Source organism: Mustelus asterias, chromosome 8 (genome assembly GCF_964213995.1).
Source record: "Mustelus asterias chromosome 8, sMusAst1.hap1.1, whole genome shotgun sequence".
In the NCBI taxonomy this organism is placed as follows: Eukaryota; Metazoa; Chordata; class Chondrichthyes; order Carcharhiniformes; family Triakidae; genus Mustelus; species Mustelus asterias.
The window spans coordinates 109,867,209-109,885,715 of record NC_135808.1 but is presented as its reverse complement, the minus strand read 5'-3'; the positions used below and the strand labels follow the sequence as shown (position 1 = coordinate 109,885,715).

Below are 18,507 nucleotides of genomic sequence, written 5' to 3'. Positions count from 1 at the left end.
TCTATATCTCTGTGCGTGTGCCTGTCTCTCTCCCTCCCTGCCCAGTCGTGGGTTTGTCCTGAATGTTTCTCATAGTCTCTGCACTCTATCCCACCGCTTGCAACTTGCTAAAGAAGGATCGCTAAAGGGTGCGCCTTTAAAACAAAGCTCTCCCCTCTACACCACCAAGTGTCCCGGAATATTGGCTACAATACAAAAATACAATACTCCGCTGACTCCGGCCTTGGCTCGCTCTTCAGGCTTTATATTAATAAATGACTCCCACCCTCTTCCCCCGTACAGTGAACCATCTTCTGCCGGTGTCTTTATTCAGCCTGTTTTGTTCCTGAACACAGACGTATTAAACATGTTGGGTACAACGCACGGGATAAACAGATTGCAACAGTCCAAAAACTTCCACCAGCCCAAATTAACTTCCTTTTTTAAATTACTGACACCCTCAGCAAAAATTGCTCCCGGCACCTTACCTTGAGGTTTCAGCTGTATCAATATTTTGTCAGCATGTAAATTATTTTTCACATCATGTTTTTTTTTAAATGGTTTGTTATTGGGTCCCTGCCTTGAAGGAAGTGGTAGGATCAGCACCACGCAGAGACCCCGCCGGCTCTATATTAAAAACTAGTCACAGGACCCTGCTTTCTCCCCTCCCCCATGGCCCTGCTAAGTATCCCTTCCTAAAATCATATCGAATTCCCTTCTGAAGGTTACAATCCATCACTCGCTCTCCTAAGGCAAACCATAACAACTGGCTGAGTTTGACAAAAAATTAACTCCTGCCTGACTTATTTTGCAAATGATGTAAATGTGACCTCTGGTAACACCCTGCAATCATTCTCCTTATTCAGAATCACAGAATACTACAGTGCAGAAGAGGCCCTTCGGCCCATAGAGTCTGCACTGACGCACAAAATGTCCTGACCTGCCCACCTAATCCCACTTGCCAGCACTCGGCCCTTGGCCTTAGATGTTGTGGCGTGCTAAGTACTCACCCAGGTACTTTTTAAAGAATGTGAGGCATCCCGCCTCCACCACCCTCCCAGGCAGCGCATTCCAGACCGTCCATTGTCTGAGTAAAAACGTTTTTCCTCAAATCCCCGCAAAACTTCCCACCCCTCACTTTTAACTTGTGTCCCCTCATAACTGACTCTTCAACCCTATTAACTCTTATCAAAGCCCATCTTAATTTGGAGCATTTCAAATCCCTCTTAACTTCCTCTACTCAAGGGAGAATAATCCCATCGTGCTATTGTTTACTGCAAATTTTATATTTTCAACAGTAGTTTATCTGACATCCTATTTTTTAAACATACACGTATAAAGAATTGTATTTAGAAAGCATCTTTCATTATCTCAGGATATCGTAAAATGCTTTCAGCCAATGAAGTACTTCTGAAATGTTGTCATGCGGAAAGTGCTGTAGTGCGGTAGACATATTCACATTTAGAGGCTTGCTAACTCGGTCTGACCAGGTTTTGATTTTAACATTCACATACTTGTTTAAAAATCCCTCCATGACCTTGCCGTTCCCCATCTCTGTAACCACATCCAGTCCCTCAATCTTCAGAGATCTCTTTACTCCTCTAATTCTGCCCTCCTATGCATCAGTGACCTTAGTTGCTGCACTATTCATGGTCATTCCTCCAATAACCTGGAATTCCCTCCCTGAGCCTTTCCTGCTTTAAGGCTTTTCTTAAAGCCTACCTCTTTGATCAGTGGTTAGCACGGCTGCCTCACAGCACCAGAGACCTGGGTTCGATTCCAGCTTGTGCCACTGTCTGTGCAGTGTCTGCACGTTCTCCCTGTGCTTGCACGGGTTTCCTCCGGGTGCTCCGGTTTCCTCCCACAGTCCAAAAGACGTGCTGGTTAGGTGCATTGGCCATGCTAAATTCTCCCTCAGTGTACCGGAACAGGCACCGGAGTGTGGTGACTAGGGGATTTTCACAATAACTTCATTGCGGTGTTAATGTAAGCCTACTTGTGACTAATAAAAATTTTTAAAAAGCTTTTGGCCACCTGCCTAACATCACCTTATGTGTCTCGATGTCAAATCTCTTTTGACTGCTCACGTGAAGTTTCTTGAGATGTTTTATTATTTTAAAGGCGCTATATAAATGCAAGTTGCTATTGTTGAGTTCTATATTTTTCCATTTTAATAGAGCACACACAGTGATGACAATACGAAAAGCAAAGCTGAGTATATCTGCTTCCGAACATGAGGGGTGTCTTATGGGCAATCATGTGATGCCTTCTGATTAGTTTCTGCATATTTGCTTACTAAATGCAAAGCAGAGACTGAACTTAAAAAATGTCTTGCATTTGTCTAAAAGAACAACCAGTGAAATGAGCTGAACAGGTAGTCATTAGGTCCGGAATGTCGGTAGAATTCTGACTTGAGTCGCTGAAAGTGTATAACAGCAGCTTGGAGAAAAATGTGCGACAGAGCATTGGTGCAAAGATGCAGCCCTTATTTACCCACTGCCGATCTTGAAATGATGTGGAGATGCCGGCGTTGGACTGGGGTAAACACAGTAAGAAGTCTCACAACACCAGGTCCAAGTTGGACTTTAACCTGATGTTGTGAGACTTCTTACGATCTTGAAATGGCCAGATGTTGCTCCATCGTAATTGACAGAACTGTACATGATTTCATGGAAAGGAGTCACCCAGACCCAGACAGCACCCAGCTGTCCAGCCGGGCAGTCTATTGTCAGCAAAGGTTTAAAGGCCAACAAGATCGAAGGCCTTGGTGAAGACTGTGAAAGCAATGTAGCACAGTTTGCACTGTTTATGGCCATTCTCCTTTAGCTGCCAAAGTGAGAAAATTATGTCAGCAGTTAATCCCTGCCAGGTTTGAAGCCACACTGAGACTCAAGGACAGCTTCTTCCCTGCTGCTATCAGATTTTGAATGGACTTACCTCATATAAAGTTGATCTTTCTCTACACCCGAGCTATTGACTGTAACACTATGTTCAGCACTCACTCCTTTCCTTCTCCCCTAATTACTCTATGAATGGTATGCTTTTTCTGTATAGCATGCAAGAAACAATACTTTTCACTGTATCCCAATACATGGGTGGCATGGTGGCACAGTGGTTAGCATTGCTGCCTCACAGCGCCAGGGATCCAGGTTCGATTCCAGCCTCAGGTGACTGTCTGCGTGGAATTTGTACATTCTCCCCGTGTCTGCATGGGTTTCCTCCGGGTGCTCTGGTTTCCTCCCACACTCCAAAGATGTGCGGGTTAGGTGGATTTGCAAAGCTAAATTGACCTTTAATGTCAGGGGATTATCAAGTGGACTAGCAGGGTAAATACCTGAGGTTATGGGGATAGGGCCTGGGTGGGATTGTTATCGGTGCAGGCTTGATGGACCAAATGGCCTCCTCCTGCACTGTAGGGATTCTATGGTTCTATGTGACAATAAAAAATCAAATCAAATCAAAGGAGTAAATGCATAATGCCATGATCTGCAACATACTCAGAGCAAAGCGAGCAAAGACCTTCCCCATAATACTTAACAAGGAGATGTCTCGGATGCAGTCACTGCCATCCCCTTTATTTTTCTACAATGTAATTAGATTTGCATCAAACATGCCTTGAGAAACAAATCTTTCCTTCAGGCAGCAACACAAAAGCCGCACCAAGTTAACTATCCCAAGCTTTATTCAACATAGGACAACATAAAGATCTTTTGAATGATGGCTTACAAGCAAGCAATAACTTCTGTGACAAAAACAGAAAATAGTGGAAAATCTCAGCAGGTCTGACAGAGAAAGAAATAGCATTAACATTTTGAATCCACATAACCCTTCTTCAGAGTTAAGGAGAGAGAGAAATGTGATGGATTTTAGCCTGTATAAGGGGATGGGGTGGAGCAACTGGAGCAGAGTAGAAGGTCAGTGATTGGTGGGAGCTTGGAGAGATGGTAGCAAATATGTGTAAGGCATGAGATAGGGGAAGCGTTGACGGCAGTGTGAAGGACTGTCGATTGTGCTGGTAGTGGCATAAAAGTAAGATAGCAGAATGTGTTCACGGGAGAACAAAGGTCAGTACTCAATGCAAGCAAAATTAAAGTAAAAGTGACATAGACACATAAAAAAATAGGAGCAGGAATGACCATTTGGTCTTTTGAGCCTGCTCCACCATTCATTATGATCATGGCTGATCATCCAACTCAATAGCCTGATTCCACCTTCCCCCCCCCCTTATCCTTTGATCTCCTTCTCCCCAAGAGCTATATCTAATTCCTTCTTGAAAACATGCAATGTTTTGGCTTCAACTGCTTTTTGTGGTGGTTAATTCTACAGGCTGACCACTCTCTGGGTGAAGAAATTTATCCTCATCTCAGTCCTAAATGGTTTACCCCATATCCTTAGACTGTGACCCCTGGTTCTGAACATCCCCACCATTGGGAACACCCTTCTTGCACCTACCCTGTCTAGTCCTGTTAGACTTTTATGGGTTTCTATGAGATTCCCCCCTCATTCTTCTGAACTCCAGCGAATATAATCCTAACTGATCTTTCGTCATACACCAACCCATCCATCCCTCGAATCAGTCTGGCAAACCTTTGCAGCACTCTCTGCATAGCAAGAACATTCTTCCTCAGATAAGGAGGCCAAAACTGCACACAATATTCCAGCTGTGGCCTCATCAAGACCCTGTATAATTGCAGATAGCCCAGTGTGGGGCCAAGGGGAGAGGGGTGGTATTGTGTTGGGACAAAAAAGTATTTTGGATTTTAAAAATGGGTCAAGATGGAGGAGAACGCTCACAGTCTAAAGCTGCTGAACTCAGTGTTGAGTGCCAAGGACTGTAACAAGCCTAATCGAAAGATGAGCTGCTGCTGCTCCAGTTTGCATTGCGATGCATTGCATCTAATCCATTTATTTTCTCAGAAGACTAAGGAAATTTGGCATGTCCCCTACGACTCTCACCAACTTTTATAGATGCACCATACAAAGCATTCTTTCTGGTTGTATCACAGCTTGGTATAGCTCCTGCTCTGCCCAAGACCGCAAGAAACTACAAAGGTTGTGAATGTAGCCCAACCCCATCATGCAAACCAACCTCCCATCCATTGAATCTGTCTACACTTCCCGCTGCCTCAGAAAAGCAGCCAGCATAATTAAGGACCCCACGCACCCCAGACATTCTCTCTTCCACCTTCTTCCGTCGGGAAAAAGATACAAAAGTCTGAGGTCATGTACCAACCGACTCAAGAACAGCTTCTTCCCTGCTGCCATCAGACGTTTGAATGGACTTACCTTGCATTAAGTTGATCTTTCTCTACACCCTAGCTACTATTGTAACACTATACTCTGCACTCTCTCATTTCCTTCTCTATGAATGATATGCTCTATCTGTATAGTGCACAAGAAAAAATACTTTTCACTATATGTTAATGCATGTGACAATAATAAATCAAATCAAATCTCATCTCTCCCTCTCTTTAGCTCTGAAGAAGTCATATAGACTTGAAACATTAACTCTGTCCTCTCTCCACAGGTGCTGCCAGAGCTGGGGTTTTTCCAGCATTTTCTGTTTATATTTCAGTTTTCCAACATCCTCAGTCTTTTGCTTTTGTTTGGTTTTAAAAGGGCTAGAATCATAGAATCCTACAATGCAGAAGGAGGCCATTCGGCCCATCGAGTCTGCACTGACAACAATCCCACCCCAGACCCTATCGCCACATCCCCACACATTTACCCCACTAATCCCCCTAACCTACACATCCCGGGACACTAAGGGGCAATTCAGCATGGCCAATCAACCTAACCTGATTCTTACATGTTACAAGGAATTAACTTGGCTAATATGATGTTCCTATCCATCTTGTCTCTTATGTTCATGTCAAAATCATAACTTCTTGATCCAACATGCCTAATAACTCTTCAAAATAAGTTGTGCCTTTGAGAATTTAGCCTGTGAGATAGGGACACTCTCAGGTAAGTTCTAGAATGCATTCAGTAAAGGAAGGATCATTTGACTGATGGTGATGATACTAGGTTTGATTTGATTTGATTTATTATTGTCACATGTATATTCAGTGAAAAGTATTGTTTCTTGCACGCTATACAGACAAAGCATACCGTTCATAGAGAAGGAAAGGAGAGAGTGTTACAGTCACAGCTAGTGTGCAGAGAAAGATCAACTTAGTGCGAGGGAGGTCCATTCAAAGGTCTGATGGCAGCAGGGCTATTCTGATCAGGTTATATCATTGAGTCAATGCTCAGTGACACACAGCACTCATGGGTGTGCTTGCTAAGTTGTTTTTGAGATAAGTATGTCAATTAGTATTTAACCTTTTTCTACTTTTTACAGAATTAATCCTCCATAGTATATGGTTAGCCTTTGAGAGTGTTATGTCCAAAAGAAAAAAACATTTTATGTTATAAATTATAGAAAGAAATTAAATTGTGAATTTGGTACTACGGATGTATTGTTAGGGCTGTTATTTATTTAGGTTGAATAATAATTATAATCAATATGTGTTATTAAATAATATTAACATTTTGACATATCTCTCTATAGAAACTGCAGTGGAAATGTACACAAATTGTAAATCCTTTACAATTGTGGGCGGCACAGTGGTTAGCACTGCTGCCTCACAGTGCCAGGGACCAGGGTTCAATTCCCGGCTTGGGTCACTGTCTGTGTGGAATTTGCACATTCTGGGTGCTCCAGTTTCCTCCCACAGTCTGAAAGACATGCTGGTTAGGTGCATTGACCTGAACAGGCGCTGGAGTGTGGTGACTAGGGAATTTCACAGTAACTTGATTGTAGCGTTAATGTAAGCCTTACTTGTGACTAATAAATAAAATAAAACCAATGATGACCCCTTAAGCCTGTTTCTTTAAGCATCTATTTCTCAACGTGCTATGACAATGAAGGTGATGATGTGACTCAACAGTGGTGGAAAAATGCATCGTATACTTTTTATTTCATATCAAGTGGTAGTGTTGTCGAATAGAAATTGCCGACTAGTTACAGGTGTGGTTATCAGTGATACAGTTTCAGCCACTAATTTCAGTAGAAAACGCCTTACATACACTCACTCAATACAGGTGATTATACTTCATATCTGTATATTTACTTACCTGCCTCTATTCAGTATTGAAGTAAGTAGAGCAATCACATCAATCTAAAAACACAGGCATACTCTGTGTTCTGCCTTACCGCTTTGCCAACAAACACAAAGAAAGGTTAAAGTACGCAGACACATGGCACACAGGATGGAGATTACAGCTCTACAACGGGGACTTTTATTTGTTTTTATTTATTAATTAGAAATGTAATTAGCTACCTCTGGATTCCCAATTTGCTACATATAGTGAGTGGCTAATGGATTGGACAATATGAATAAAGGATAGACCCAAAACACACATCCAATAAGTTTATAAATTAAACATGTCAATTATCCCAACAGTGAAATCTAAAGCAGTATCACAACTCTATTTTAGTATCTAGTTTGTTGATTTAATTTCATTCAAATTAGAACAAGGAAAGGAATTCTTATCTAAATTGAATGAATAATCCTTAATTTGTGCCCCATTCCCATTTTTTAACCTTTCTTGTGTTTGTTGGAAAATGGTAAGGCAGAACACAGAGTATGCCTGTGTTTTAGAGTCCAAAGATGTGCGGGTTAGGTTGGTTGGCCATGCTAAATTGCCCCTTCGTGTCAGGGGGATTAGCAAGGTAAATATATAGGGTTACTGGAATAGGGCCTGGGTGGGATTGTGGTTCATAGAATCATAGAATCCCTACAGTGCAGAAGGAGGCCATTCGGCCCATCGAGTCTGCACCGACCACAATCCCACCCAGGCCCTATCCCGTCACCCCATATATTTACCCTGCTAATCCCCTAACACTAGGGTGAATTTACCATGGCCAATCAACCTAACTCGCACATCTTTGGACACCTTCGGTTGGTGCAGACTCGATGGGCTGAATGGCCTCCTTCTGCACTGTAGGAATTCTATGGATTCTATCATTTGCTTCATTGAATCACTATTTGACCTTCTGCAAACTCCGAATAGGCTCTTAATTTAAAGATTATGGAACCAAAATGATGCATGCCATATTTTAAAATATTTTGAAAATTATGCATTCTAAAATCTTAATTCAAGTCATTTCTCAATATTAAATCGACAATTCAGCAAAACCCAATAATGACAGACAAAAAAAGCTTACACTCTAGAGTTCTATCAGAGAGTCTTGGTTCTGATCATATCTGATAATTGGTGTTGTGTGACATAGTACATCAAAATGTATTTCTCTAATTTATCAAATGCGGCCTCGATGGACAAGGAACTCACCTTTTAAATAAATTCTTTCATGGGACATGGGTGCCACTGGCAAGGCCAGCATTTGTTACTCATCCATAAATGAGGGCAGTTGAGAGTCAAGCACACATTTGGAATATTGTGTGCAGTTCTGGTCGCCTCACTATGGGAAGGATGTGGAAGCATTGGAGGGAGTGCAGAGGAGATTTACCAGGATGCTGCCTGGTTTGGAGGGTAGGTCTTATGAGGAGAAGTTGAGGGAGCTAGGGCTGTTCTCTTTAGAGCGGAGGAGGTTGAGAGGCGACTTAATAGAGGTTTATAAGATGATGAGGGGGATAGATAGAGTGGACGTTCAGAGACTATTTCCTCGGGTGGATGTAGCTGTTACTAGGGGCAATAACTATAACGTTCATGGTGGGGGATATAGGAGGGATGTCCGAGGTAGATTTTTTACTCAGAGTGGTTGGGGTGTGGAATGGACTGCCTGCAGTGATAGTGGAGTCGGACACTTTAGGAACTTTCAAGCGGTTATTGGATAGGCACATGGAGCACACCAGGATGATAGGGAGTGGGATAGCTTGATCATGGTTTCGGACAAAGCTCGGCACAACATCGAGGGTCGAAAGGCCTGTACTGTGCTGTACTGTTCTATGTTCTATTACTGTAGATCTGCAGTCACATGTAGGACAGGCCATGTAAGGTTGGTAGATTTCCTTCCCTAACGTACATTAGTAAACCAAATGGGCTTTTACAACAATCAATGGTGGTTTCATGGTCACTGTTATTGAGACTAATTTTCAATTCCAGAATTAACAACTAAATTCAAATTCTACTATGGTGGGATTTAAATCGATATCCCCACAGCATTAGCCTCTGGAAAACTAGTAACGGTGGCGTGATTAGCACTACTGCCTCAAAGCACCAGGGACCTGGGTTCGATTCCCGGCTTGGGTCACTGTCTGTGTGGAATTTGCACGTTATTCCCGTGTCTGCGTGGGTTTCCTCCGGGCACTCCGTTTTCCTCCCACAGTCCAAAGATGTGCATGTTAGGTGGATTGGCCATGCTAAATTGCCCCTTAGTGTCAGGGGGACTAGCTAGGGTAAATGAATGGGGTTATGGGGATAGGGCCTGGGTGGGATTGTGGTTGGTGCAGACTAGATGGGCAGAATGGCCTCCTTCTGTATGATTCTATGACATTACCACTATGCCACCATCTTTCTTCATGTAGTTTACAAAAGCCTGTCCAAGTCACTTGCCTTCAGAGTCTATGAATTATTATATTACTCATTATAATTGACAATTGATGTCTTAATTGCTTTGAACAGTGAGATATACTATCCTTTTGCTACTTTTAAAGGTTCACATAGATAATAATTAATTGGTACACTCTAAATAATTCAAACATGGATATGATTTATTTAACTTTATGGGTGCGTTCTTACCAGCTCGCCACGCCGGTCGATCAGCGTGATGAGCCGGGAAGATAATGAGTGAGGATAAAAAAACTATTCACGGCTGGTATTGGTCTCATATCCTCCTGTATTGTCAGTGAAATCAGCATCGCTGCCAGAAAGGGCCGATTAACATAAAAGTAACCAAATTAAAACCACCTACCTGCTTCAGCACAGCTTCTTCCCGCCTTCCGGAATCACTGGTACGATATCACACCAGCAAGTATCACTACTGGTCCTCACCAGTGGAGACCAGATGACCTGGCCACACTGGGTGTTTCGGAAGCCATTGAAGCCTCCGGATCATTGGGGTCATGGCCGGGCAGTGCTCATCGGACAGTGCCCATCGGGCAGTGCAAGTCTGGCAATGCCAGCCTGGCAGTGCCCACCTGGCACCCTGGCAGTGCCCAGTTGACCACCAAAAGTGTGCTGGGGCAGTGCCAAAGGGGTGTGGCCTGAGTGGTGGTGTGGCCTGAGTGGTGGTGGGGCCTGAGTGGGGCTGGGGCTATGATGGGGAGTGCACATGCACGATGACGCGGGGGGCTTATGCAGGGGGGAACTCTGCAAGGGTGTTGGTCGACGGGGGCTATGCACGGGGGGGGGGGCATTCAGGGGAAGCTCTGCAAGGGAGTGGTCGGCACTGGGGCGCTCAGCAAGGAGGGGCTCATGCAGGGGGGGGGGTCGGTGCAAGGGGGGGGTCGGTGCAAGGGGGGGGTCGGTGCGAGGGGGGGTCGGTGCAAGAGGGGGTCGGTGCAAGGGGGGGTCGGTGCAGGGGGGGGTCGGTGCAAGGGGGGGGGTCGGTGCAAGGGGGGGGGTCGGTGCAAGGGGGGGGTCGGTGCAAGGGGGGGGTCGGTGCAAGGGGGGGGTCGGTGCAAGGTGGGGGGCTGTGCAAGGGGGGTGCTGTGCAAGGGGGTGCTGTGCAAGGGGGTGCTGTGCAAGGGGGGGGCTGTGCAAGGGGGGGGCTGTGCAAGGGGGGGCTGTGCAAGGGGGGGGCTGTGCAAGGGGGGGGCTGTGCAAGGGGGGGGCTGTGCAAGGGGGGGGCTGTGCAAGGGGGGGGCTGTGCAAGTGGGGCCATGCAGGGTGGGGCATGCAAGGGGACCTATGCAAGGGAGGTTATGGAGGGGGGCTATGCAAGACAGGCCTATGCAAAGGGGGCTATGCAAGGCAGGGTCGTGCAAGCGGGGCTATGCAAGGGGAGACTATGCAGGCGGGGCAATGCAAGGGGGGTTATGCAAGAGGGAAGACATGGGGGGCAGCACCTTGGGGGTCTGCAAAGTGACTCATTGGGAGGGTGTTGGTTCCCCGATGCTGGAGAGGGTGACAATACTGCTGATGATGTTCGGGGGAGGGGGGAATCTGAAGTCTGTGGGGGGGGATGGGATGAGGTCTCCCAGTTCACTGTCAGATCAGGGCGCCCTGCATAAAGGCACCCAAGAACTCTGCAGCTGGCTTCACTGACAAGCTCTGGCTCCGCCATCTCCACCCCCCGCCGAGCATCACATCCTGGCACATAAGATTGCGACTCGCAGCTCACCCAAATAACCGGCGCGATTCTCTCCCTTCTTTTGCTTGTTCGTCACTTAGAATTCTTTTTGTAAGATTGCACCCTTAGAATCTTTGGGGGAAGATTGCACTGTATATATTTAGCCCGAACAATGCATTTTGATGGATTTAAATCCAAGATTTCATACAATAAGCATTTTCTAGTTTTTTCAATGAATGTAAATAACTTCATTCTGTCTAATGTTTGGGGACAATATGTAAATATCTATTCCATGATCCCACGCTCCCAGTGGGGCACTGCACTCAGAACAGAAGGAAGGAGCATGAATAGACCATTCAGTCTTTAAAGCCTATACATCCATTGAATAGGATCATACTTAGTGTTTACGCCACGAGAAATCGCAGGTTGTGGGCCAACGATGCATTCCTTTTGGAATTGGTCAATTGGTGCACTTGTTCCATTAAACTGCTGACCGTAGAACTTCCATTCCTCTCTAATTTAGGATTTGGATTCCCTCAGAATATTTTCCCACAATCAAGTCTCTATACAAGAGCAAATTAACACTGCTTTTGTACACATAACATTATCCTATTTACATAACACTATGCACAATGCTAATTACTGAGAGAAAATTAGAGCTGCAGAATGCTATCCTCAAAATACCCTAACATCCCAGAAAACCTTCCATTACATGTGATCATAGAATCCATACAGTGTCGAGGGAGGCCATTTGGCCCATCAAATTTGCATTGACTGTCTGACAGAGTATCTTACCCAGGCCCTCCCTCCTGCCCTATCCGTGTAACCCCACACATTTACAATGGCTTATCCATCTAACCTACATATCTTGGGACTATGGGAGGAAACTGGAGAACCCGGAGAAAATCCATGCAGACATGGGGAGAATATGCAGACTACACACAGTAACCCAAGGCTGAAGTTGAACCCGGGTTCCTGGCGCCGTGGAGAGCAGTGCTAATCACCAAGCCACCGTGCCACCCTAAATAATAGAAATAGTAATAGAAATAAAATTTAATTTATTCTAACATTATAAATCAGGAACCTAGTTATAAATTAGTATACTGACAGAATTCAATCCCTGGAACGCAGTTAACGATTCTAGAACTGCATGAAATGAAATTCGATTTGATTTGTTCCTACAAAACAATGCACTTGTGATATCTAAAGAACAGTTGTCAGAGATTACAGGTGATATATGGCTAATCTGTTTTTGCCATACTTCAGCCATTGTTCAGCCACTATAAAAAGAAACTACAATGGGTCGAGAACGAAGCCCAGTCCATCACTCAAACCAGCCTCCCATCCATTGACTCTGTCTACACTTCCCACTGTCTCGGAAAAGCAGCCAGCATAATTAAGGACCCCACGCACCCCGGACATTCTCTCTTCCACCTTCTTCCGTCAGGAAAAAAATACAAAAGTCTGAGGTCACGTACCAACCAAATCAAGAACAGGGGTGAACGAGGGCGGCACGGTAGCGCAGTGGTTAGCACTGCTGCTTCACAGCTCCAGGGTCCCGGGTTTGATTCCCGGCTCGGGTCACTGTCTGTGTGGAGTTTGCACATTCTCCTCGTGTCTGCGTGGGTTTCCTCCGGGTGCTCCGGTTTCCTCCCACAGTCCAAAGATGTGCGGGTTAGGTTGATTGGCCGGGTTAAAAATTGCCCCTCAGAATCCTAAGATGCGTAGGTTCGAGGGATTAGCGGGTAAAATATGTGGGGGTAGGGCCTGGGTGGGATTGTGGTTGGTGCAGACTCGATGGGCCGAATGGCCTCCTTCTGCACTGTCGGGTTTCTATGATTTCTATGATTCTCCCAAAACATTTGAAGTTTCAAATTTGCGGGAAAACGAGTAATTCACGCTGGTCTTTTTCGTGGAAGTTCACACCAGGAATCATAGAATCCTTACAGTGCAGAAGGAGGCCATTCGGCCCATCGAGTCTGCACTGACCACAATCCCACCCAGGCCCTATCCCCATAACCCCATATATCTACCCTGCTAATCCTTCTAAGCTACGCATCCCGGGACACTAAAGGACAATTTAGCATAGCCGACCAACCTAACCTGCACATCTTTGCACTTCGTTGCGGTATGAATGTAAGCCTACTTGTAATACTAATAAATAATCTTCAACTGAGGACATTTAATCAGTTGTCACACCAGTGAAATGAAACATTGGGCAGAACCTTCTTCATTAATAAAAGCTTCATGTGTTGGAAGTATTTCTAGGTCTTGACCTTGTGGCACGCTGCCAGGGGAGAAGTTCTTGGAGCGGCGAACCACCAGGTTGCTTCTGTGTTTACCATCCAATAAAGGACGGTGGGTCATTATGGAAGCCGGGAGGGTCAATGGGACAGCCTGAGGTTCTGGGGGGACAGCAGTGCCTCGAGAAGAGGTGGAAACTGGTACTGCAGGTGGGAGACATCGAGACCACCTCAAGATGGAGTCTGAAAATGGAATAAAAACATAAAATAAACTGTGGATACAACTGCCAGGCCCCTGTGGTGGAGGTGACGTCTGCAGCGGTGGCCCTCTCAAAGCTGTGGCTTTGGGGTGGGAAGTGGGGGAGGCCCCACTTGGGCCTAGTCACCTGCCAGACTCCAGCCTCACTGGTGCACATCTCTGCATTACCAATTTATCTTTAAGTGGGCACCTAATTGCAGCTGTAGCCATCAGCCTGGCGGTGGTGGGCAGCTGATGCTGATCTCACCCTCCCAATGGCAAGGTTGCTCAGAGACAGGAATAGGGAGTCAATCAGTATGTCATGAACCATTCTGTTTTCCCTCCCAGTCCCACCTCCAACCCTCACCTCCACAGAGCTCATCTGATTCTGCTCATTGTGCTCAGTAAGGAAGAATCCCAGTTACTTTTCTCATGTTGGGATTCATTGGGATCCTTATACAGAGGCTGTACAGTATTTGGAACCAATAGGAAATGTGCCCCAACTATGCCTTCCTCATTGCAATTTCTGGAAAAGCTTGCACAAGGTGGCACGGTGGCATGGGGTGGCACAGTGGTTAGCACTGCTGTCCCAGAGCACCAGGGACCCAGGTTCAATTACGGCCTTGGGTTACTGTCTTGTGTGGAGTTTCCATAGAATCATAGAATCCCTACAGTGCAGAAGGAGGCCATTCAGCCCATCGAGGCTGCTCTGACCACAATCCCACCCCGGCCCTATCCCCTTAACCCCATGTATTTACCCTGCCAGTCCCCCTGACACTATGGGGCAATATTCCATGGCCAATCAACTTAACTCGCACATCTTCGGCCTGAGGGAGGAATCCAGAGCACCCGGAGGAAGCCCATGCAGACATGGGGGGAACGTCTAAACTCCACACAGTCATCCGAGGCCAGAATTGAACCCGGGTCCCTGGCACTGTAAATGTCCACATTCTCCCTGTGTCTGCGTGGGTTTCCTCCAGGTGCTCCAGTTTCCTCCCACAGTCCAAAGATAGAGTCATAGAGCAATACAGCACGGAAACAGGCCCTTCGGCCCAACCGGTCCATGTCAACCCTGGTGCCCTCCCTGCTAGTCCCAATTGCTTGCATTTGGCCCATATCCCTCTAATCCTTTCCCATCCATATACTTATCCAAATGTTTTTTAAATGTTGCATTGTGCCTGCCTCAGCCACTTTCACTGGCAGCTCATTCTATGTACGGACAACCCGCTGTGTGAAGAAGTTGCCCCTCAGGTCCCTTTTAAATCTTTCCCCCCTCACCTTAAACCTCTGCCCTCTAGTTTTCAATTCCCCTTCCCTGGGAAAAAGACTGTGTGTGTTCATCCTATCTATGCCTGTCATGATTGTGTACATCTCAATAAGGCCACCCCTCATTCTCCTACACTCCAAGAGTCTTAGCCTGGCCGACCGCACCCTATAACTCAGGCCCACTAGTCCTGGCAGCATTCTTGTAAACCTTTGCACTCTTTCCAGTTTACTGATGTCTTTCCTATAACAGGGTGGCCAAAACTTTACACAAGTGCAGCCTCACCAATGACTTATACAACTATAACATATATCGGAATTTTACTGTCCCACCCGCCACAGAATTGGAGAGGGTGAGGGGCAGACACTGGAAACTTCCATTGACGTCAGGTGGGAATTTCCGGTCTTGCTCAAGTGAGACCGTAAAATCCTGCCCATAATGTCCCACCTCCTATACTCATTGTCCTGACTGATGAAGGCCAGTGTGCTAAATGCCTTCTTCACCACCCTGTTTATCTGTGAGGCCATTCTCAATGAACTACGTACTTGTAATCCTAAGTCCCTCTGTTCCTCAACAGATGTGCAGGTTAGGTGGATTGGCCATGGTAAATGCATGGGGTTATCAGGATAGGGCGGGGGAGAGGGCCTGGGTAAAATAATCTGTCAGAGAGTCAATGCAGACTAGATGGGCTGAATGGCCTCCTTCTGCATTGTAGGTATTCTATAATCAAGTATAAGACTGTTATGACACACTCAGTTCCTCTTTTTAAAAGGTAATTGAAATCGGCAGAATGGAAACTGCTGGCTCCAGGCTACAATAACAGCTGGTTGGAAATTGGAATTGAAGGGACAGTTTTGAGACAGAAAAAGAAATTTACATAGCACATTTCCCAACTGGCAGACATCTCAAAGCACCATACACCAACAAAGTATTGTTGAAGTGTAGTCATTTTTTAAAATGTGGAAAACACAGGAGGTGATGTTACACACAACACAGTGGTTCGCACTGCTGCCTCGATTCCCGGCTTGGGTCACTGTCTGTTTGGAGTCTGCACGTTCTCCCCGTGTCTGCGTGGGTTTCCTCCGGGTGCTCCGGTTTCCTCCCACAGTCTGAAAGACGTGCTGGTTAGGTGCATTGACCCGAACAGGCGCCGGAGTGTGGCGACTAGGGGAATTTCACAGTAATTTCATTACAGTGTTAATGTAAGTCTTACTTGTGACTAATAAATAAACTTTACACTCTCACCAATGTGATAATAATCAGATCACCTGCTTTTTGAGATGTGGAGAGCTCTCATTAGAAACAATGCGGTGGGATAGACATGTAGCTGAACATGCAGATGGAGCTTAATTGGTCTCATCTGGAAGACGGCAGCTTCAGCAGTTCAGCACTCCCTCAATACTGGCACTGGCACGCCAGCACTGGCATGCCAGCCCTGATTAGAGTAGGACTGGAATCCCAAAACCTGGTGAGTTTAGAAGAGTTCTTACAAACTGAGCCAGGGCAAAAAGCTTCCCCAGACTAGAATTCAGCTGGAGGGAGTTCACCCTAACAGGGATGTTACAAAGAAAATCTATCCCAAAGCACTGACAAACCTCACTTTAGGAAAATAAAATTCATACAAATATATTCTCTCTAAATATACAGTGCGGAATAACGTTTCACTTGAATAACCGAGCGTTCACTTAATGCAATAATTATAGACATTGGTTGTGGGAACCTTGGGCAGCAGGATGATGCACAATCTGTACATGGGATTTTTTTTTTGTTCATACACTGTGATAAAAGGTTTTCTTTCCGTTGGAAGAGTTTGGGTTGAGCATTGATTGGAAAGGGGCTGTCTTTCTCAACTTTTGGCTTGTAATTTGATCGCTGTGGGCTTTCCGCAGGCAGGTAACGATTAATATGAATGGATGGTCCGATGTGAAATCAGTGGCGTGATCCTCAGACCAGGGACCCTCGTGATGTCAGGGCGGTAACCACACACCTGTCTGAACAGGTATTTAAAAGAGCCACATGTGCCAGAAAGCCAGTGACTGAGAAGTGTTTCTGCTCCGTTCACTGGAGGAGCCACCGGCACTAAGAGAGCGGCGGAGGAAAGGGAGAGATTCCGGGCTCCTCACCCTCACTGAAGCTCTGTCTCCACCAGCACCATACACCATGGGTGATCTCACACTCTGGGCGAAGTTACTGATCCTCTCCTGTTTTCTATCTTTCACATCAGAGCTGGAAAGAGCAGAGAAAATCGATCTGTCCTTAGGCTTCAATGAGAAGTCCCTTCAAGATTCTGAGACATGGAGCCAGAACCAGAAGAAGCCTTCTCTCTTCCACCACTCCAATATCGTAAGCAACTACCTTTTAAGAAAATGCATCATTCAGCATGGAACTTGCTTTCAGTTCATTCCGCTGTGTAACCTGTCCCCTTGGACCTTGTAAGCTGATTTGAGTTTTACTTGTTTTGTAAATACTACCATTTCTATTCACATGGTTGGAATTACAAGCTGTTTTTTGTTTTGTTCTTTGCTCATTGTGTAAACTCACTGTGTAAAATTTAGCATTTTAAAGAATGCAAGCTGCCACTCTAGAAAAGGAACGTTATGTCCCATTTTTTTTATTGTGGTGGGTTCTTATTTTGAATTTGAAAGAGATAATATTTTATTTCGAGCTGAATGTTGTGAGGATTCCAGAACAAGTTGTGCCTGAGGTCATCTAAACTTGACAGAGCAAACGGGTGTGCTGTACCATAACAAAAAAAAGATACGTTCAATGTGTGTTTGTAAAAAATGATCTTAGAGAAATGCCCAGCACTATGATAGATCATAGGGGTGAATCAGGGTTGATTACAGGATTGAGTCCCCCCGGGCATCCTGCTTGCTGTCTCATTTTAAAAATAAATCCTTGAATTAGTGTGACATCACCTACACCCTGGCAATTTTGGTGCAAATAATTCCTGCCATTTTTAAAATAAAAACGTCTGCATTATAGTTGTAATGGATTAATTGCAGAAGATGTTTATAAAATATGTATAGGATATATGCATTTCTGTATGATCTACGCATAATTTCCTGCTGTGTTTTATGTTGAATCCGAGATTTGAGTTTAGCTCACAGGAGCACGATTCAGCACCCACCCCCAACCAATTCCACCGTAGGGATTTGTACCTCTGATTCAAGTTCCCGATACCTGCTGATATATGCAAAACACTGGATGCTGGAAATCTAAAATAAAGAGATTGTGCTGGAAATGTTCAGGGCAGAGAGAGATAGAGTTAGCGTTTCAGGACTTGACAATGAACAGGTTTTAAATTGGTACACAGCTAGGGAAAGGTGGAAGTCTGAAATGAAAAAGGGGAAGGTCTAATGGATGAAGGAAGCGCAGGAATGATTAAGTGACAAAAAGGATGATAGAACAAGTATGTGCGGGCATTGGGATAAATAATGCAATTGTGTGGCCAAGCAAAAAACAAAATTAAAAGGACCATACACAGCAACCAAATTTTAAAGGGAATATTGTCTGCAACCCAGTGGATCTTTGTCCAACCAAG

At 45.2% G+C, this 18,507-nt stretch overlaps 2 protein-coding genes across 3 annotated transcripts in view; one reads left to right on the top strand and one right to left on the bottom strand.

Annotated features, from left to right (window-relative positions):
* The window catches only part of LOC144497440 (monocarboxylate transporter 13), a 45,595-nt gene extending 45,000 nt beyond the window's left edge, over positions 1 to 595 (bottom strand). The window contains exon 1 of the mRNA XM_078218714.1: positions 468 to 595. The gene's annotated coding sequence lies outside the window, so the exon portion shown is untranslated. The remainder of the gene's footprint in view (positions 1 to 467) is intronic.
* The window catches only part of pcsk9 (proprotein convertase subtilisin/kexin type 9), a 49,737-nt gene that overhangs the window by 776 nt on the left and 30,454 nt on the right, over positions 1 to 18,507 (top strand). Inside the window, exon 2 of one of the 2 annotated variants that reach the window (XM_078218713.1) lies at positions 17,188 to 17,306. In XM_078218713.1, coding sequence (XP_078074839.1) covers positions 17,188 to 17,306 — 119 coding nt within the window. Of the gene's footprint in view, positions 1 to 17,009; positions 17,307 to 18,507 lie in introns of those variants that run through there. The other variant, XM_078218712.1, reaches the window with a different exon arrangement.